Genomic DNA, 23,213 nt, shown 5'->3' on the forward strand with positions numbered 1-23,213 from the left:
AATCAAGACATCTCCAGTTGACAATGGTCATAAGCTTTTTCAATATCTAATTTACAAACCAAGCCAGGAACTCCCTCTCTTCTTCTTGAGTCAATAAGCTCATTAGCAATGAGAACTGAGTCAAGCATCTTTCTTCTTGATAAATGCCTAATTTCAGATTCACTGCTCAGAAGGGGGACACATCTTCCTACTATCTTGTGCCCTTTTTGCAATGAGGTCTCTGAATCATCTAATCATATCTTCATCCACTGCAGTAATTCTCATCAGCTTAGGAAATGGTTTGGTCTTGCTTTGGTTTTTGTTCTTGTCCGCCTGTTTCAATCCTTCAGCTTTTACAAGGGTGGAGTCGCAAGGGTTTGAATACAAGGGGCAAACTGCTTTGGAGGATTTTTCCAGCTGCTACCCTATGGGCTCTTTGGAAGGAAAGGAACAGTTGGATTTTTGACAATAAATATAATGGTGTAGCTTCAGTCAAGAACAAAGTCATAGGTTTTCTGTGTTCTTAGTTAAGTGTACAAAAGGCTTTTACTAGTGTTCGGCTTCAATATATATAGCTCCTGTCACTAACTTTGAAGTCTCTTTTTCCATTTCTCTCTCTCCCTCCCTAAGATTTTCTTTCAGATTACCAACTTATAGAGAACTACAACGACCTGATCCCTCGCTAGAAGATACACAATGCAGCCCCTCTGGGGGTCAATTGTCCTACAAATGGTCAATCTAAGGTTGATATAATGCCTTTGTACAGAAGTCTACTAATTGTCCTTCAATTCTCACAAATGGGGTATCTGCATCTCCACTCTGAGTCTTCACATAGATAAAACGACAATCAATTTCAATATGTTTAGTTCTCCCATGGAACACAAGATTTGATGCAATATGTACAACAGCATGTATGGAGAAACCACCTAGGTTTGTTGCTCAAGGGGAATATGTAGGAATGGTATGTAAATTGAATGAGGCATTATATGGGAACAATTTTGATTCTCCTACAATCAAGATCACAAGCTAAAACGTTATCGATCAAAAAAAAAAGATCACAAGCTAAAACTAGACTCAAAAACTGAAACACAAGGGAAACAAATTCGTTTTGTAGAGAGAAGAGTAAAAGTTATGGAATTTTGAGCTCAAAGAATCCCCCACCAAAGGTCCTCACAAAAGCTAGTTGCCCCTAGAAACCACCTCCCCAAATACCTCCTTATTCCATCCTTTTAGCTCCTCCTTGAGTAATTGAAACCTTTTCATTAGTCTGAACCGCCAACAACCTGTTCCCCATTTGGGAGGAAAGAAACCTGAGAATTTTTGAGGAAAAGAAAAGAAGTAAGCTGTGATAGAGGGGTTATGATAAAGGTTGCACACTGGGTTAAGACCTTAAGTCTGTTTTCAGACTTTAGTCATGATGATGTAACCAGAAAACTGGAAGATAATAGCAGCTTCATCTCATTCAAAGAGGAAACTGATAAAATCGTGGGATCCACCGGTGAATGGCTTCCTTAAACTAAATTTTGATGAAAGCAATTTGGGTAATCCAGGGCCCTCTAGAATAGGAGGGGTGATAAGAGATAGTAGTGGAGCAATTTTGGGATTATATTCCTGCCCTCTCAGCCCAGGGGTAACAGCAGAGTGAAATGCTATGGCATTTGGGATACAAAGATCTGTTAAAATAGGAGTCAATAAATTGATAGTAGAAGGAGATTCAAAAGTAATCATCAGTTGCCTGAAACAGTCCGAAAAAGCCCCATGGTGTTTTCAGAATGAGATAAAAAATGTCAGAACATTGTTAAGTAATATAAAGGTGGAATTTCAGTGGGTCCCAAGGTTGGCTAATAATATTGCAGATCAACTAGCAAGGCAAGGGGTTAACAGGGAACTGTGTTTTTGGGCTCAGTTGTAATGCTTAAGTCATACTTACTGTTGTGCTATCTTGTAATGCCTTTCTTTGTAATGGGGTAGCCGAGGCTGCCCAATCTTTTTCCTCTATTAATAAAATCTTTCTTGGTACTGATCAAAAAAAAAAATCTAACGCAATGACCGACTCTTGCGCTTCTCCACTCAGCGCCTAACCTCCCCCACATGTCTTCATTTGGACATTTTTGCCCCCACCCCTTCGAATTTTCCTTTTTGCCCATCTCTACTTGCTCTCCTTCAACTTCGATATCCCCATGACTGTTCACCAGACTTCCTCAAATGTTGAACTCTTGGACTCCTTAGCAATCCCAGCCTCCCTATTGACCTCCACTTCCTGCGCCAAAGCTTCGACCTTGCAGGAGTATAAGGCTACCCTATCCTCCACTTCCAGAAGAACCCTGAGGCTGTACCATTCCCCTGCAAACCAAAGTCTCATTGTTCTTGAAATGCAGGATACATCTTCCACTTCCACCAAGATCTTTCCCGAGTCCAACTTATCCCAAGTCTGATTCCTGTTATCAAATACACGAAATTTATCACAGCACTTGGTAATCTCTTGGAAGTAAGCACACTCCACGTGTGCAGAGGAATGCCAACCACTCCAATCCAAACTGCACTTCTTTTTCCACTGCTGATTGTCCTTTCTGCCAGATACCATCTTCCCAACCAAAGATCAAACTGTCTAGATTTAGATTTTCTCTGAAACCAGAGCCCAGTCCGCCATGTCCTTGCTCCTTATTGTGAAACATGAACAGAAGAAGCACACCCATAACCTTTTTTGTTCCCCATTCCATGATTGCCCAAGCTTCAACCTTCTATGCATCCATCTCCCTTCCTACTAGTCTTCCAACTAAGCTCACCTGGACAGCCCAAGCTTCAACCACCGCAGGCTTCATCTTGTTGGTGGGACTTTCCTTGATTCAACTTGACATTGCCTGCTTGAAGGCTTCATCATTTCGTCTATCTTTCCCATCTTCCTAACATCCTTTCCTCCATCTTAACCATAATCTAAACATTTTCCTTCAACAACCAGTTGTTGCCACCAAAACCTACAATTATCCACAAATCTGAGATGAGACAACCACATATTCTCAAAACAAAATGGAGGTCTATCACCAACTAACAACTGAGAAACCAAAAAGTGAAAATGATCAGAAATGGGCTTAGGAAGAGCTGCTGTATGGGCTGAACCCAAAATGTGATCCTCCCAGTCCACTGTCCAAGGAAATATGTATAATTTGGAGCAGGTAGGGCTGTCAAAAAGTTACACTAGGTGAAGAAGGTATTAAAAAGAAAGGGGCCCATCAGTTCACATTAAATCTCTACTTTGTCTAGGTACGCAGAGACCTACATCAATGGTGTTGTGAAAATTGCAAACCCACATGGTTGAATCAACACCACTAAATCAGAAACAGCCAGCTATAGAGATTCAAGGCATGATTGCTTTTTTTTTTCTGACGACTGTATGATCAGGCCTTTGCACTGAAATCCAGTTAATTAGAGAATAAAATAAACCTCTATTTGGGTCTTCATGGTCCACTGTTAACTGTTCAACTAAAAGTCTTCACTAGACTTCTCTTAGTTTGGCATCTGCATTTTTCTTTTGGTGCTTCTATAACTGTGGCCAGAATTCACTGAACAAGAATGGGAGATCATATTTTCCTAGCTACAAGGGAGATTGCTTTTGGTAAACAGAAAAAACATGGATTAAAACAGAAATACTCTCCCCCCACCCTCATTCAACTACCAGGGAGAGAGGGAGGCAAACATAAGCACAAATAGAATCACATGAAATTGATAAAATGGCAAACCTCATGTGAAGTAAGATGCAACCCTGACTTCAGCTGTTTCTTTAACTCAATGAAATATTCCTGTATTTGATCAATAGAGAAGTTTAAGGTGAAATTGAAAAATATCTGAACTCTCTGCAATAGAAACGCATTCTGCTGTGGGGTAACTGTAATTCCTCCTTGAAATTTTAGCACCTCAAAGGAAAATGGATCACCAAACAATGATGAATTCAAATGGAGAGGTGTTTGATCAATGACCAATTCTTCAAAAACAGATCTGAGTAAACTGAGAGCAGGTGAAGATATATTCAAATTTTCCAAGTAGGGCACCACTGCAAACACCACATCTGTTGAGTTTGACCCAGCCAAAGATTTTAAAGATATAACAACCACCTGGTTTTGGTCAACATGTTAGATCAGAGTAGGAAACATGGAAACTGGACTACGAAGGAAGAAAGTAGGAACTTGTCTACCTTAGAGTCGGCAACACCTATTTCGTCGATAATGTTATGCTCAAGCTCCAGAATATTAGCATTTAGCAGAGACACTGATTTTTCCAACTTAAACGATGCAACTACATCATGGTCTGGAAAACCAAACCTTGTCAGTCAAAGTATGATTGGATTTAGAAATTACAAAATGTTGATTGCAAATATGAAAGCATAAACATATTTGATCCCTAATAATTTTATCTCTGAATCAAAAGGTGTCAAGAATGTAGAATCAAACACAACAACAGTTAACTTTCTTCCAATAAAAATAAGATAGTTACATATAAAGCTTTTTTTTTCTCTTGATAGATAACTGACTTACATATGAAGTATTTCATAAAGCAAATGCAAGAGTTCCAATCGCATCTTAGCTTTTAGCTACACAAGAAAACACAATGGCTATTCAACCAAACAAGAGGAAAATGCAAAAGGAGGAAAACCACTAAAGCTAGTCAATAATGATCACAATGAACCACAATTACTCCCAATGTCCCTCATGGTCATTACATTTCAACATTTTACTCAAAATAGCCATCACTTTCATTTTTGGGATTGATAACAAGGTATTACATAGTTGTTTTGACCTAAAAAAAACTAGACTCTAGATTCGTTTCCTAGTTTTGTAGACCAACCAACAAGCATATAAATTGAATAGCATAATTGTTTACTAAATAACAATGAATTCCATAAAAAACATGATGAATCATCATATCCATGAAAAGAAACAATGTTTTAAATTTATTAATGTTGAGACGACTGACTGGGTCATCAATAACTCAAACACAATATTCCAATTACCCTATAATTCTTTTATTAATAAAATACTTAAGAGAGAGAGAGAGTGGGAAAAAAGAAAAAATAAGTCCTAATTTTTTATCATTTTCTTCTTCTTTTTTCTGTGTTTCTCCTCAAAGCCTAAGGATTTTGTTCTATTTCTGATACAAGAAAAACAAAGGTAACACACACAGATGGATATATATATATATAGAGAGAGAGAGAGAGAGAGAATGGACCTCATTTTCTATCTCGCATGTTTCCTTTGTTTTCCTTAGTTTCATTTACCTTTTATGGATAGCAGATCAAAAAGAAATTTGAACATTCTATTTTCTCTTGGCTTTCTTTTCCATTTTGGTTACCTCATCAACAAATCTATATAAAATTAATTATATTTTCTTTTCTTACATTCGTTTTTGTTTTTTTTTTTTTGATAATTTCTTTTCTTCCATTTCCTTTGCAACCAAACACAGTATCAAAGGATAAGAAAATTATCCATAAGAAATATATGGCTTTATTTGTTCTTTGCTTTTTCGGATTAAATCTATAGGTTTTTTCTCATTTTAAATCAATTTTCTTTTTTTTATCAAGTACAATGAATACAAAAAAGAGGAGAGATAAACTTTCTTAACTCTCCTCAAAAACTTAAGAGATTACAATTGAGCCCAAAACAGTTGACTTCTTCTCGCCCTTTGTTTTGCTAGAAAATCAGCAAAGGCATTAACAGTTCTTTTAACCCAATTAAATCTAACATCCATATCTCATGTCAGCCACTTGAATTTCTTTCTTTCACTATTGTAATTCCAGAATCCAGCTTCTTCCTATTGCAGCCATTCCACTACCAGCTTTCAATCACCTTCTATAATCATCTCATATCCTTTGCCTTTTGCACTCCCCCCATAACAACCATATTCTCAGCCCTTAAAGAGTCCCCTACACCAATTGGGCCTGAGAATAAACCAATAATTCTGCCTCCACCATTTCTAAAAACACCTCCAATTCCAGAAGGGCCTTGGATACCTGCACTACTCCCATCAAAGTTAAGCTTAATGTAGCCATTAGCTAGTGGAGACCATAAGGGCTTGTAGTAGACGTATGACAATCTGAACCAGCCACTTCCTTCCAGTTTCTCATAAAGTTACCTGTTGAGAATTCAACAAAGAGATCCAAATATTTCACCCATTGAACCACTCTGTTAAAGTGTGCCGAATAGGGGTAGTTTAGTCTTCTTATGTTTGTTAAGTAGCTTGCTTATGTGGCAGTGTTATTAGAGTCACTCTGCCCCACACTTAAGTAAGGGCTTTTCTGTCTTTGTAAAGATGATTAGAGTCTAATATAGATTAAGGGGGTCAACTGTATGGTTAGCCCATCAGATTTCGACAGACCCTTCTTCTTCTTCTTCTCTTCTTCTTCTCTTCTTCTTCTTCTTCTCTTTCTGGTTCGGACTACTATAGCACCAGTCGAAACATGGTATCAGAGCCATGCTCCTGACCTACTTCAGTTGGTAAAGCACCTCAGAAGGGTTCGTGACTCTTCTCCTTCGTTTCTGGTCAGTCAATGGAGAGAACTGGTTCGCCCTAGGTCAGAAACATCACAGCTCATCTCTCTCTGCTGCGCATAACCTTCTTCAGCAAGGAAAGTGTCTTCAGCAGTGAATGGTTGGTTGATATTCTCAAAGGAAGGTCGTATCTCCTCTTCTAGTGTTACTGATATTTCTGGGTAGAAACCCTACAAGAAGTTGTTAGAGTATTGATTGGAACCTAGAGAACTAGGTTCATTGTTGCCCTAGAAAGGGTTGTGTGTGCAGTAGCCGAATGGTGTAGAGCTGTTGTGAGTTGTTGAGTGGTGTTAGGGCTGCTGTAAGTGGCCGAGTGGTGTAAGGTGGAATGTAGTGACCTTGCCGAGCTCTTTGTGGTTGTGTAATGCCCTCTTAAGTGTGTTAAACAAGTCTGAACTGGGTGTAGCATATTTGACTGTGTTATGGTGCTTGTGATGCACAATTTTTTTTTATTGAGTGGTTGTAAGAGGGCCTACTTGTGATTAGTGAGTGGTAAATTGATGCTTACGTGGGTCGTAGGTGTGTGAAGTCAGCAGTTGTGTGAATAAGAACAAGTGTGTGTTCCCACTGTTGTGTTTAGGGGCTGCAATAGATGCTGAAGTATCAAACTGTGAACAACATCAATCGACTTGTAGCTGAGAAGTAAGGTTAGAGGCAACTGTGAAAGAGTACAATGGCAGCAATAGGAGATGGGTACAGTGATCAGAAACCTAGTGTGGTAATTTCCCCCGACTACCTAGGGGTACAAATGACCTCAATTAAGCTGAATGGGGAGAACTATGTTCCATGGGCTAAATCAGTGGAAGTTTTTCTCAAGGCAAAGAAGTAAAGCATGTAAGAGATGAGAAGCCACCGGTTGACTCTCCAGGGTTTGATGATTGGGAACAAGAAGATGCTCAAATCATGACTTGGCTGTGGAATAGTATGGAGCCCAAAATTAGTGCCAACTTCATGTTCCTTGATACAGCTAAGGATATATGGGAGCATGCTAAGAAGCTATATTCTGGACAAGATAACACAACAAGAGTATATCAGCTTTATCAGGAGTACTTTGATTTACAACAAGGAACCAAAACACTAGAAGAGTACTATGCTTGCATGAAGAATATAAGGAATGAACTCAATGTCTATCATCCCCTCACTCCAGATATTAAAGTTCAGCAACAGCAAAGGGAACAACTAGATGTTACAAGATTTTTAGTGGGGCTGAAGTCGAAATATGAACCTGTTAGAGCCCAAATATTGGGGGGCTCTACTCTTCCTACACTTGAGGAAGTATTCTCAAGGCTTCGTAGAATTTCTTTGAGACAGATTGAGAACTCCACACTGCCTGATAGATCAGCACTTGTGACAGCTAGAGGAGGTGGACATAGTACAAGAGGGGGTGGTCATGCTCCCAGAGGAGGCCGTGGCAATTCCATGATTGGTCAAGGTGGCCGTGACTCAGGGGGAGGCCGTGGCAGAGGAAAAAATAACTCTACAAGGAAGTGTACTCATTGTGGTAGGGAAGGACACACAGTGAATTTCTGTTATGACCTACATGGCCCTCCCTCTAAATGGGCTAATCATGTTGTAGCAAGCGAGGTTGATATCAATGACAGTAAACTGACAGACCGAACTCCTCCCACATCTACATCTACTTCTGGGAGGGAGATGGTGAGTGTACCACGTGATGAGTATGAACGGTTCCTTCAAACTACCCCTATTCGGCACACTTTAACAGGTATTGCTACCACTGCCACACTTGCCCAATCAGGTATTGCTTGCATGTCATCTAAAACTCCTTCCTGGATTATTGACTCTAGAGCCTCAGATCATATGACCGGGACTCCAGGTGTGTTCTCTTCTCTTTCTGAAACTTCCACATCACAAACCGTTACCCTTACCAATGGGTCCTCATCTCCCATCTGTGGTGTTGGTAATGTTGACATGGCTTCTGTCCCCTTATCATTTGTTTTATATGTACCTAAGTTTCCATTCAATCTTATGTCTGTTAGTAAAATAACCAAAGCTCTTAACTGTTCTATTACCTTCTTTCCTTCCACTTGTGTTTTTCAGGATCTCAAGATGGGGAAGAAGATTGGTGGGGGGCATGAAGCTGGTGGATTGTATTACCTTGACGGTGGTGGATCTTCAATTGCACTTCAGACTTCCCTTACTCCTCTACAATGGCATTGCCAACTGGGACATCCATCTCTCAAGGTTCTCAAGATGTTGGTTCCGTCATTGAGTCAGTTGTCAGTTTTACAATGTGAGTCATGTCAGTGTGGTGAGTCAATTCATGCAGAACCCTCATATACCTCACTGGGATGCAATCCTTAGAATTGTGAGGTATTTGAAAGGAGCTCCAGGCCGTGGGCTATTGTATAAACCAGGGGGAAAACTTAAAGTAGTTAGGTATACAGATGCAGACTGGGCAGGCTCAATGAATGACAGAAGATCTACTACAGGCTATTGCACATTTCTTGGAGGAAATCTTGTGACATGGAAGAGTAAAAAGCAGACAGTTGTGGCCAGAAGCAGTGCTGAAGCCGAATATAGGCCCATGGCTCACACTACCTGTGAATTAGTGTGGTTGAGGAATCTCCTACAGAAATTGGGTTTCACATGGATAAACCTATGAGATTGTACTGTGACAACCAAGCTGCACTCCATATCTCATCCAATCTTGTCTTTCATGAGAGAACAAAGCACATAGAGGTTGATTGCCACTTTGTGAGAGAGAAGGTTCTTGCTGGAGAGATAAATACAGAACATGTGGGCTCGAATAACCAGTGGGCAGATTTGTTTACAAAAGCTCTAAGCTCAGGGAAAGTGAACTATCTATGTAACAAGTTGGGATTATATGACATATATTCTCCAGCTTGAGGGGGAGTGTTAAAGTGTGCCGAATAGGGGTAGTTTAGTCTTCTTATGTTTGTTAAGTAGCTTGCTTATGTGGCAGTGTTATTAGAGTCACTCTGCCCCACACTTAAGTAAGGGCTTTTCTGTCTTTGTAAAGATGATTAGAGTCTAATATAGATTAAGGGGGTCGACTGTATGGTTAACCCATCAGATTTCGACAGACCCTTCTTCTTCTTCTCTTCTTCTACTTCTTCTTCTCTTTCTGGTTCGGACTACTGTAGCACCAGTCGAAACACACTCTAATCATGATGATTTCTATGATCGCCTCACTACTTCATTCCTTATCTGAAAAAATTCCTGAATTCCTTTCTTCCCATATGGTCCAGCTCAAAGCAGCTCTTAAGCATTTCCACATTACTTTGGCCGACTAAAGAAATTAGAGGCAAACAAGCTTTGCAAATTAGGTTGGGGAGGGCACCTACACCCAAACAACGAGAAAAACCATTCCCAAATATAGGTTACAAAGGGACAACAGATTAATAAGTGAAAGCAATTTTCTCCATTAGCCTTGTACAGAACACACCGATGTGGGGAAAAGCACCAATTAGGTGTTTTTTCTTTGAAGGAGATCACAAGTATTGATTCTTTCTAGGAAGAGTTCCCAACAAAAACCTCCAAACCTTGGAGGGATAGGTTTACTCCATACCTCACTTACAAGGAAAGGATGCCCCAGACTATCAAAGGGTTGAATTAAAGCCTTAAAGAATGAGGCACAGGAAGAGGTACCAGTGGAGAACAGGGTCCAAATTCGGTGTTAGTTTTGGAGGGATCCAAGAAAATCCCTTCACGGATATGAAGCAAAGCCAAAACTCAATTTAATTCTGAATCCCTTACAGGCCTTCTCAAACCCAAGTCCCAATCAAAACCATTTCTTAAACTAGATGGAACAAGGAAAGTAGAGACAGGCTCGTCTTTGTACCTTGAAAGGGCAAACAAGGAGGGAAATTTGTCTTTCAAAGGGAGGTTCCCCACCAAAACATGTTCCTAGAATTTTTTAAGGTTTCCAAAACACAGATTATATCTAACAAAAGGTAGGAAAGAAGGCAAAATAGCATGGATCATTCCAAGGGGAATCTCTTATAGCCCTAGTCATACACCATCATCCCATCCATCCACCACAAGCCCATAAATGCTTAACACTACCTTAGCCCAAAGTTTATCTTTACCCATAGGTAGTCTTTAGAGCCACTTCCCCAATAATGCCACATTCCCTTTTTGTAAATTACCTATGCCTAGACCACCAAACTCCTACTAACCAGTAACCACTTCCCATCTAACTCTATGGTCCTTTTTCTCCTCCGTTGGCTCCCACAAAAAATAACTCATCAACTTTTTCAAGTTTCTTCCCACACTCTCCGGCATCTTAAATACAAACATGTAATAAACAAGCAGATTAGCTCAAGTGGATCTTAAAGTAATCCTTCCTCCTAATGAAAAATAGCCTTTCTTACAAGGCAAGCCCGCAAGTCTTTTAGCAAACCTTTCTATGATAGGATCCCAAAAAAGCACTCCTCTTTGGATTATCCCCCAAAGGTAAACCCAAGAATTTCAATGGCCACTGAGATGCCTCATATCCCAAAATGTTTGCACACTTTGACAGCTCCTTTTCTTCCAAATTAATACCCACAATACAACTTTATCAAAATTCACTTTTAGATTTGAGATCTGTTCAAAAAGTTGTACTTCTAACTTGAGGTTCCTGACCCACCTTCTGTTTCCTCCCTCGCAGAACAAGATTGTGTCATCTGCAAGTTGCAAATGACACATGATTAGAGAAGTGAAAGTTTAAGCAACCAATATAAATTGCTCATTTAATTAGATCCCTAGATCTGCCGATAGCCTTGCAGAGACTCCTTCACAAAGGCATGAATTTGAAGAACAAATCTGGTTTGTGGGGCTCCATGTCATAGGATAGGATCATAACAAAAGTGAAATTATGCATATAAAATATAGGTTAGCTCTAAGTTGTTTCTTGTACTTTCTCATTTGTGTTTTGTAGGGAACTGGGGATGAGTTTGTCCAATAAGTAATCCCCCAAGCATATTGTTACCAAACAAAAATATCCTTTCTGAAAGCGCCTTAAGATATAGATCTTATGCATCTGAAAGTCATGGCACCTAAATTGTGACATATAGACTCTAGATGCAGATACCAATGCAGACATGGACATGCGAGACATGGGAAACAGAGATGCAACTGCATGAATATGGGTATAGAATCACAATTAATAAGATTATATCATGATTTTATATCTAGTTTTTGAAACTAGTTCTCAATATTTATTCCTTGTCAAGTTTAGTAAAACATTTAAGTGTACAGATTTTTTGAGTTTGATTTGTTAGAGCATACCATTTACATATTTCGGACTGTCAATGGATGCCAGAAGGAATATCAACAGAATCATCTCCCATCTTAACAAGAATGGAAACAAAGCCAGGGATCACTCTAAAATTAAAAGCATGACATTCCAGTTTTCTTAGGATCTCCTTACTTCTGAGATTCTAAATAGGGCTACAACCCTTTAGGCATATAATATCATCTTTCATAATAGACCCTCTGGAGAGAAAAATAACTTCTTTAACTCTAATATTACTCCTAAAAAGGTGATTAATGCAATTTTTGAGTGCAAGCTTGAGAAACCCCCAAGCATATACTTCAAAATGCATTGATGCAGGAGCAACAGGACAAGCCTGCAAAATAAGAAAAATAAGAAATTAACCTAAAAAAAATCAGCAACCCAGTAACTATTATGAATTAGCACCTATGGTTTCCTTAAGGAATTGGCAGTTTGGCACCATCAAGAAAATTTGGCATCAATGCCCAAAAGCTAAGATGAAGGCAAAACATTATTCTAATTTTTATCCTCCTTGTTTACTCACGCCAAAATGGAACTTAAAATTAACTAATTTCCCTAAACTATAACTCATAATCACTCTCCAACTCATATTTTTTGTCAACTGACATCAAAACTGACTAGTTTTCTTGGCATCAACATCAAAACAGAAAGAAAAAAAGAAAAAACCCTAAGCTAAAGGTAAAATTTTATTCCAATTCTTGTGCTCTTTTATCACAACAATATAGACCTTAAAAAGACTTATTTCTCTGGAATAATAAATCTTCATCACTCTCAAACTCAGAACTATAGATGGACTGAATTCAAGGTTGACTAGAATTCCAAAAATGCCTTCTAAAAAAATGACCTTTGATCCATTAAATTTTGACAATAAGTTATAATAAAGAAACAATTTCTGAAACAACTTTCCACCAAAATAAATCCTAAAACAACCAAAAAAATGGAAATCTCATCACAAGTTCTTTGGATGTCCAAAAGTCAACCATGACTTGCTCAATTTATATTCAAACTACATGATCTGGGGTTGGATAGATAATCAAATAAGCTTTCTAATGCCACCAAAATCAAACCAGCTTGGTAAGTTTTGACACCCCATATATTGGCTGCAACCTGCAAATAGAACGATGAGCTTTTTTTTTGGATAGTTACGTAGAGGATAACTTAGCAAGTTCTCTCTTGGCAGTTGCAACTCTCAAGCCCAATAACTCACCTACAACTTCTAAAATTTGATCTTTTCTCTCAACCTTGATCTGAAATGATTGTTGTTGTTTTGTTTGTTGTGGAACTTCAGGCTTAATCTCAACATTTTGGGATTGGTTTTTCTAATGTCAACTTTATTTGATATCTCTTTGAAAGATCCAATCTTTCTTTTACCGCGTCCTTCAATATTCTGGAGCATTACCAATTAGAGATCATCTTATTGTGCCAGCAATTTAGACAAGTACAAAGTCTTCTTGCACAACTAAGCATCTTGTTTATCCCAATATTTAACTTCTATAAGATGTATGAGATCATCTCCGTGGTCGTCTCTTCAAGATCTAGGCCTACAATCAATTGCAACCACTTTCTAAAATATAGTAATAGACCATGAACTTTGATACCAATTTTTTTATAGATAACTCCAATACCAATTTAATGCAAGATTTAGCCCTAATACTAAACTAATTCAATACAAGTTTGGAAAATAAGAAAAAATAAAGATGATAAAATAACCTAGGTTTCTGTGAACCACCAACTGGTGTTGCTATTAAAAATCAGCACCTAATAACTTCTTAAAGGAATCCACAACATCAAGAAATTTTGGCATCAACACTGAAAAACTAAGTTCAAAGCAAAATCTTATTCTAATTGTTATACTCCTTATTTTTACACAAACAATATGGACCAAACATGGAGTTATTATTTCTCTAATCTAAATATCTAAGGACTCTAAATCATTGCATATATATAACCCCCCCAATAGATATTTTCCCTGTATACTTAGCTAGCCAAAGATTCAGCCACACTGCTTGCGGCCCTATGTGTCCACAATAATACTACTCCCAAGTCCCAACTCTCCCAGCTCTAAGAAAACTTTTTTTTGATAAATAGTTATGATTTTTATCAATAACAGTAAATTTCATTAAAATTGAGCTTCAGACTCCCTCTTCCCGATGCCTTCCCTTTGCCATTCCTTTGCTGTTTTGTGCTTTGGTGTCTACTGTCTAGCTATTATTTTCCATTCCCTCAGCATATTGTTCATACTTACCCCTTTAAATTCATCACACAGTAGGGCCCAATGAGCGATTCTTACAGTAGTGAGTTCAACAAAAAGGCAAACCCCAGTTTATTTTTCTTCAAAGATTCTTGAATTCCTTTCCTCCAATAAGCCCCACAACGTCGCTACATATGTACATTGCCATAGTATCTTTTGCCTTCTTGTGTAACAAGATTGAGGGGTTCCCATGAACTCAAAAGTACAAGCTCTAAGAGAATTCCCTCACTTAATGGGCCTGAAAAAACTCAAAAGTATGTTGCCTGCATGGTTTCTAAAGAGTCCTCCCATCAGAGATGATTAAGGGTTACCTACAGAGCATCCATTAAAGTTATATTTGATTACACCATTAACCACAATGAAGATTAGAATCTCCCCACCATGAATCTTCCCAAAATCCAACTCTAATCCTAGACACCAGATTACCACAGGTGAATATTATCCCGGAAAGTTGACCAAAACAAATGTTTTGATTCACAAGGGAGGTGGGTGTTTGTTTCAAGTGAGTAAGGAGATCAGCAAATGGTTTTGCGGATGCCCTAGCAAAACAAGGGACTGTAAGGGAGAGACTTTACTGGGCAGTGCTGTAATGTTTGATGTTTATTGGATCAACCTTTTCTAATAAGGGTTGAATTCTGTATTTCAGTTTTAATTTATCTCTAATGAAAGTTATCGTTTCTGATAAAAAAAAGACCAAAACAAAGAAATGGAAACATTTCTGCAGTGGAAAGGAGTGTTCTTTTAATCAATTGTAAAACTACTTTGCAGTGAAAAGGTATATTAATCAATGTGATCTACAATGAAGATGAAGAAGATCCAAACTTGTGAATCAAAGTTATAAGGAATCGCAAATTAAGCACTTTCCTCTTCTTTTTTCCGTTGGCTACTTAACAACATATTGAACAATAGAAGAAGATCTACTCTTATGCTAAAAGAAAATCCATGTATCACTACGACATTAAATTCTTAATTCACTTGGAGAACTTTTCATTTGTCAATCCAGAAAATTCCTTGTCTCATCAGAAAACAATCCTAAATTTTCTTTACCATGATTACATCATTTACCTCATCACATGGGATGCAAGAGAAACATATTGAAGAATATAAGATATTTCTTAAGGATGACAACTATAGAATTCACACATATTTAAAGCAAAAGTGCATCTTGAAATAAAGACCCATTCCGGTAAAAGTGAAAATAAAATTAAAATATAAAATCATCCTTTGACCTAAATGCTGGGCCAAAATAAAATAGTTCCTTAGTCTTAAGATGATCATCTCTAATATTGTTCAGGCCACAAGGTTAGCAAGCTTCAGTTTCCAAATATCACGTCCAACAACGTACACCTTTAAAGTTATTTTATTTGATCAAAACAAAGGACACTAATAGTGGACCAGGTAGTTTAGTCAATGCAACCAAAGATTATTTAGGACCGCAAAGTAAGTATTTCTCAGACATGAAGATGGAAACAAAGAGTTGAAGTATAATATCTCTAAGAATGTAACCGAGATGGAAAGTTCAAGAATCCAGCCCACGCCCCAGCCTCAAATCCCCCTCAAATGTGCTTTTTTTAGGTCATCCCTTTAATATGCTTAGAGCAACATTTATGAAAAATTAAGATAAAAAAAAATATATGAGAAACAATGCGTAATCCCCAAATGGTGCTACTAAAAGATTCTACCCCGACCTATCCAACAATATGCATTCTATCAGATACATTGTATAACCCAAATAAAACTAAAAATCTGAGCCTAAACCAAGTAGCATTCCAAATTTCAAACAAAGCATTCCAAAAATAGGATCTATCAAACATTCTCAAAATGCAGGTCAATACCCCTCAAATATACAGTCAAAACCACCTAAAATTAGAAATGCACAAACAACAGCCAAACAAAATCCAGCTATCCACCAACAATAACTATCCCAGCAACCCTAATTTCCCTTTCATAAACATTTAAACCAAAATTCTAGTACGCAACACAACATATCAACCATTAACACCCACAAGCCCTAAAATCAATCAAACCAACAAAACCCCACAAAACCAACAGAAGATCCGCAGGTTCCAAACAATGCCGCTAGCCACACGAGTCCCAAACCAACCCAAAACGCGCAACCCACTAGACCAGAAGAGTAGATTCAAACTTCACCTCTAATTTGCGCGTCCAGATCCAGATCCCCATGTTTCCCGTACCGGAAAAACGGCGGCAACCAAAACACCCCCGATAACAACACTGCAATACTGAACAGCACCACGACAACACATCTTAATCCAACGTATTTCTTGATCTCGCAACGACTCCCCACATTTTCCTCCGGAATTCCCTCGACAACTGTCGAATGCAGCGCTTGCTCTTCTTCCACTTTCCCCATATGTACTCCTCTGTGTCCCTTTTAATCTCCATTTCCCTTTCTCTCCCCTAAATTTGAATCAGGTACCTCCATTGCCATCTGTTCAACACAGAACCAACGAGCCAGAGAAAAACAGACAAGAGAGAGAGAGAGACTGTGAGCTTTGTTTGTGAGGTTTTTGATTAAATTAAATTAATGAATTTGATTAATTTTATGATTAATGGGGATTTAAAAGGAGAAAGAATGAAAGACTGGAGTAAGACTGACTACTGAACTGTAACTGGTTTTCAGATCTAAAATACCGCTATCAAGTGAGAAGCCATTTCGCTTTCTTTATCCGTTTTACCTTTTATTAATTCTATTTATTTTTTAAATAAAATAAATTAAATAAAAACGAGAAAGCGATTTATGTGAGTGAGGAGGAAGGAAGGTACTGTGCTCTGTGCACACGTTTATTAAACTGCGCACCCCTGGCTCATTAAAGCATTATTAAAGTATTAACTATTGCTTGAGTGAGAATTTGTTGGCTTCGTGACGCACCGACAAATCCGAATCTTCATTCAAACCCTTGCTACATCGGGTTCGAATAAACTAATCAGGGTCTTGTAGCATAGAATTCGGGCCGGATCGGGTCAAATGACTTTGTAGGCTTTCTACCAAGTAAACCACTTTGATCCCACTGACTGTTTGACTGGTTGTTGATAGTACCACTGAAAACCGGTGATCCTAAAACATTGTATCATATCTTAGCAAATGTGACCTAAGTAATGTAGGCTTTGGGGCCTGAAAATATGCCACGTGGAGCTTATCCGATTAGAGTGTTTAGCTTTATCCACATGAAACTTGCAGACGTGGATCAACCATTCGGCCATCTGACAACTAATCTATATCTATATCTATATCTATATTTATATATATATATATATATATATATATATATATACTACTTTTAGTACTTTAAATTCCTGGAATTTTCCAATGACAAAATTTACCCTTCTATATTTAAATTTATTGATAAAATATGAGAACAAATAGGATAATTGGTTCTTAATATTAAATGAGTTAAAAAAAGGAAATTTAAAGATATTCAATTCATTAAATTATCTCTCATTAAATCCAACATTTAAGTTATTCACTTGCATTCATGTTTATTTTTATTTTTGGAAGACCTGCATTCATGTTTATTGAATCATATATTTAAGTCATTTTTGTTTCTTCTCGTCATTAAGTTCTATTTTTAATCCATACTTAATAAATTAATAATTCTAATAACATAAAAGCTTATACTTTTATACTTTTAAAATCTACCTAGCAAAAATAGTGTTTTCATCTAGGTGGTGGTAAGAAATTAACTCATTTTGGGTCAAATGGTTTAATACATGTTGCCACGATTAAACAACAATAACTATGATAAATAAGAAATGTTTTTATTAATGATGGAAATGGATGTAAAATTTAAAGCCAATTAGAAATAAAAATACTTTCCTATTCTCTGTCATTAAATTCTATATTTAAGATATATTTTTCTCATCATTAAATTCTTGTAATTAAACCTACAATATTAATTTTAATAGTATAAAAATAAATATTTTGAAAATATTGGGCACATATCTAATGTTATATATTTATAAAAAATAAAATATTGGGTATATCTCTAATATTGTGCATTCATTATATTAAAAAAAGTAAGTTTTATACATAATAAATAATTTTAGCAATGATGGAAATGTAATACAAAATTTAATGTCAACCTAGAAATCAAACATTTTTTTATTTTTAGATGATGGATTAGTGGTTTTAGTTAAACGGTACCATAAACAAACAAAAATTAAATGTGAAAAGTAAAAAATATTTTATATAATATAAATGAAATATATAATTTAAAGGAAAAATTATAGTCAAAATCGGCTGTACATTTAAAATTAGATTGTGGGTTGGTCCAGAAACCAACATAACTCTGACAACTGGCTCTACATTTCAAATTATAAAAACCTCTGCCATGCCATCAAAGGCTTATGTTGTTGTTTCCAACATGGGACTTTTAGTCCATGTTGGACACAAAAAAAAACCTATACCGAAAATAGGTTTTCAGTTTCTCTCCCACTTCTTTTGTCTCTTGATCTCCCTCCCTTCTCTCTCACTCTCACAATCATCTCTCGACCTCTTGCTCTCTCTGTCTCTCCCACTCTCTCATATTTGGTCGATAGCGAAATCAAACCTCTCTCTCTCTCTCTCTCGCTCTATTGTTCTCCCTCAATCTTTCTCATTCTTCTTCCCCACTCACCCTCTCAGCCAATATCTCTTTCTCTCTCAATCTCTATCATTCTACAGTTGACATAAATTTCATATCCAAGACTTTATTGTGGATTTTTATCAAATCGATATAATAATTTTTGAACCATACTAAGTTGGTCTCATATTCTTTTATACGATCTGATTAATACCATAAAAGTGTGTAAGAAATTAAAACAAATGAGAGAGGGAGAAAGAAAAAAATGAAGAAGAATGATAGAAATTAAGGGAGAATGAGAGATTGACTAGGAAAGAGAATGAAAGAGATTGAGGGAGAATGATAGGTAGAGATAGAGAATGAGAGAAATTGATATAAAAAATGTAAGCACAGAAACCAAAAACCATTTTTATTTATTTTCAAATCACATAGTGTTGAGTAGATAAAGATGACTGTGAGTGAGATGTTGTGTGTGTGTGTGTGTGTGTGTGTGTGTGTGAGAGAGAGAGAGAGAGAGAGAGACTAAAAACCTTTTTTTTTTTTCCAATCACCCAACATTAAAGGGCAATTTCAGTATAAGCTTTTTGTTGTGTCCAACATGGATTAAGAGTCCCATGTTGGCAACAGCCACATAAGCCTCTGGTGACATGGTGAGGGTTTTTATAATTTGAAATTTAGAGCTGGTTGTCAAAGTTATGTTGGTTTATGGACCAACTTGTAGCCTGATTTTAAATGTACAACCGGCTTTGACTATAATTTTTCCTAATTTAAAACAAAGCAATGCTATTTTCTTATCTAAATGGTGGGTCAATGATCCAACTTTTCTAAGAAACCCATGATGTCATAATTGAATAACAAATATTTAAGTTTAATTTTAATCATATTGTTACTTTTGTTAATTTTCAATTTCTATCTTAATTATGATATATCTAAAATTCAAGTAACTAATATGAAAAAATTTTTCTCACGTGCAACACATGTGCTTAATTACTAGTTACTTTAAAAAGTACCAATAACCCCTAAAAATTTCAGGAATTTTAGTTGGACAAATTTTGTCCCTTCGTAGTAATGTTTTCAGATTTGAATTTTGAGGACAAATTTGATATTTTGTTGATTGTTTTGAATGAGTTAAATAAATTGTATCTGAAATTTCATGGAGTGTTTAGTTGGATGTATTTATCTCTCTTTTAATTAATAATGAATTGTAATTAAAATTACTAGTTACTTTAATGATGTATTTATCATCCTCAAAAAGTAGAGGTGTTAACTGGACTAGATTTGGCCTAACCCGATCCAGTCCAATGTGAGTTCACTTACAAATGGATTGGACCCAAACCGGTCCAAATCCAATACAAACCAAATCCAATCCAATCCATTAAAATGTAAATGGATTGGATTGGATCCAATTCAAATCAAATTAAATATAAATCACTTTTGGAAATGAAAAAACACTTTTGAAAAAATGTTTTTCATAAAAGTGCTTTTACAAAAGCACTTTATTGAAAGTACTTCGTAAAAGTGCTTTTGTTAAAGCACTTTTAGAAAAGTACTTCCATATACTTTTATAAAAGTACTGTTGTAGAAGTGATTTGTAAAAGTGTTTTTATAAAAATACTTCCATAAAAGTACTTTCGTAAAAGTGCTTTTGTAAAAATGCTTTCGTAAAAATACTTTCATAAAAGTACTTTCGCAGAAGTGTTTTTATAAAAGTGTTCATAAAAGTACTTTTGTAAATGTGCTTTCGTAAAAGTTGTTTCATAAAGGTGCTTTTATAAAAGTGCTTTCATAAAAGTACTTTTATAAGAGTACTTCTGTAAAAGTGATTTCACAAAAGTGCTTTTGTGTAAAAGTACTTTTGTAAAAGTGGTTTTGTAAAGGTGCTTTTATAAAACTACTTATGTAAAAGTGCTTCATAAAAGTACTTTGAAAAAATGCTTTTGTAAAAGTATTTTTATAAAGTGCTCTTGTAAAAATGCTTTTCATAAAACTACTTTTATAAAAGTGCTTTTGTAAGTGTTTTTTTATAAAAGTGTTATCGTAAAAGTACTTTCATAAAAGTGATTTTATGGTGGCTTCAGTTTTGATTGAAGCCAAAATTGGATCCTAACACTTTCATAAAATTACTTTTATAAATCTCTCTCTCTCTCTCTCTCTCTCTTCAATGGGCTCAAAATTGGATCCTAACACTACTGGTTGGGCCTAAATTTACATGCCAGCCCAACTATAAGTTTGGTCAAAGCATGGCCTAGATTGGGCCTCACAACTCAAGACTACTCAAGTCATAAAGTCTAGATAGTCCTAGTCTTGAAGGTTTCGCGTTTAAGCATGTGGCTAAACTAATACTTAGCCAAATGGGTAAAAATTTTCAATTTTAAATATGGTTTGAAGATTTTACGGTGCATAGGGTAAAATACATAAACCTTCTCTGAAGTTTTCTGACAATCATAAAAACCTCCCCTATAGTTTTGCTTTAACAAATACCTCCCCTGAACTTTTGAGAAACTCGACAAAAACCTCCCTTCCATCACCTTCCTAGATAGAAAACATTAGATTGATGCATGGTTTTTTTTTTCAAATGCCCATTCTACCATTTTACAAATTATTTTACATACAAAAATACTTAAATAATCATGTTTTAATTTAACAAAAACCTCCTTTAATGGTCGTTCTCTAACGTTTTTGTTGAGTTAAAACAGGGTTATTTTAGTAATGTTATATGTAAAATAATTTATAAAAGGGTAGAATTGGTATTTGGAAAATGGTGCATTAGTCTAATGTTGTCAAGTTTCTCAAAAGTTCAAGGGAGGTATTTGTTAAAGTGAAACTATAGAGGAGGTTTTTGTATTTTACCCTAATTTTTAATAAATGATCAACTTTTTTTTATAATTAAAAATGACATTAAATTGAAGAGATTTTACAAACACAAGGTTCCAAGCAACCTAGTGGAATATTCCACTAAACTAACTTATCTCTGGAAGACTTAGGTTTACAATAGAAATCATAATTGAAATCCCTAAGAATTTGAATTAGAATGTTTTTATTCACTCACTTGTTTGGTTTAGATAGGAACCACAATTGGTTGGAATGGAATTCACATTCCCAAGGGATGATCATTCCCTCAAATGGGGTAATGTCATTCCACCAGGAATGGGTATCAGATTTCAATTCCACCCAATTAGACTAATGCACCATTTTCCAAATACCAATTCTACCCTTAGTCTTCTAAGACACAACATGAGCCCCTTTAGTAAAGTTCCAAGGCTAACAAACAACCTTTAGAGACTCAAAAGTTGAACCCAAACTTAAAATTCTATCCAACCACATTAAAAGAGAGTATCCTAGGATGATGACACCGCCAAAAAAAGGAGAATTCAAAATTCTATTTACAAGAAAAAACCCATTGACACAATCTATCCAACATTTTGATCACTAGAACTTAATCCAACATTATAAAAACTTTTAGATCACTAGAACACAATCCAACATTGAATAAAAACATGAAAAATTGTTTCGTATGCTGAAAAGAATTATTTGTAAAGGTAAAATTTCAAGACTAGCAAACCATCTTAAACCAATCCTTTCTCAAACAATTGTCTTGGTAAAAATAAAATCTTTGACCACTCATTGAAGAAACAATTTAAAATGGCGGGAGGGGGATTCTTAATTTCCAAACTTTCTTTAGGCCATTTAGCAATGATATATATAGTCAGTCATACCCTTGTCTCCATTTTAAGGCTTAGTATATTGGAAGGAGTACAAATACAAATATGTGGAATGCAAAAACCTTGTTTTGCATTATTTTGTATGTATTGCACCAAGCTACTGCAAAAGTCCTTGACCAAGAATGAGGAGCATGTCTCCAATGATCGCATCCATTGAAGAAATTCAAAAGCCATCCCTGGCATTGATGATTCATCCAATATCAATGTTGATCAGGTTTCTACTACAACCACCAAGCTAAATACATATAGGAAGATGCCATCTGAATTTTCCAAGGCAATTGCCAAATAGAATATATCATTACATAAGAGATTCGATAAGTTGGTGGGTGCAAATTTGGATTGAATAGAAAGCCAAAAAAATCATGTCTCCATGATTTATGTGCTAGAGGAGTTGATTTCTATTAAGGACTGGATCATAATGACTATATGAAACTTTATGAAATTTTTAAGAAATCAGATGTGAGATAGTGGTTCATGAACATTCATTCTAATCTTAAGAAGAATTGGGTGATGGGAATCCTTAATCATTAGATTACATGTTGATTTTTTTTGTTTAAGAGTACACCTTTTTAAGATTTATGACTTCTTAAACTAATGATTGACAGGTGTAGGATTAGTTCGCGTTAACTTTTATGGTATTGGATGATTTTGTAGAATGTTTATTATGTATTGATAGATGGTTTAATGAAATATAATGTGTAAGTACATTTAGTTCCCCATCACTATAATCATGATAAAGATGTCAAAACAAAATCATATACACATCTATAACAACACGAAGAACCATATGAAACTTGTGTTGAGCCCAAAAAGTTACCTCAAACATGTAATAAGCTTAAAGAGTTGTTCCAAGCTTGCAATGAGCATAAAAGCCATCTC

At 36.1% G+C, this 23,213-nt stretch overlaps 1 protein-coding gene across 2 annotated transcripts in view; it reads right to left on the reverse strand.

Annotated features, from left to right (window-relative positions):
- Positions 1-16,678, reverse strand: part of LOC104593643 (uncharacterized) — a 31,223-nt gene extending 14,545 nt beyond the window's left edge. The window contains exons 1-4 of one of the 2 annotated variants that reach the window (XM_088891822.1): positions 16,181-16,279; positions 4,509-4,564; positions 4,169-4,281; positions 3,717-4,088 (exon numbers count right to left, since the gene is read on the reverse strand). In XM_088891822.1, coding sequence (XP_088747948.1) covers positions 3,717-4,088; positions 4,169-4,281; positions 4,509-4,524 — 501 coding nt within the window. In that variant the 5' untranslated portion in view covers positions 4,525-4,564; positions 16,181-16,279. Of the gene's footprint in view, positions 1-3,716; positions 4,089-4,168; positions 4,282-4,508; positions 4,565-16,180 lie in introns of both variants that reach the window. The other variant, XM_010253604.3, reaches the window with a different exon arrangement.
- Positions 16,679-23,213: the final 6,535 nt, after the last annotated feature.

The sequence above is a fragment of the Nelumbo nucifera genome, chromosome 7, assembly GCF_055504915.1.
Source record: "Nelumbo nucifera cultivar China Antique chromosome 7, China Antique-T2T, whole genome shotgun sequence".
In the NCBI taxonomy this organism is placed as follows: domain Eukaryota; kingdom Viridiplantae; phylum Streptophyta; class Magnoliopsida; order Proteales; family Nelumbonaceae; genus Nelumbo; species Nelumbo nucifera.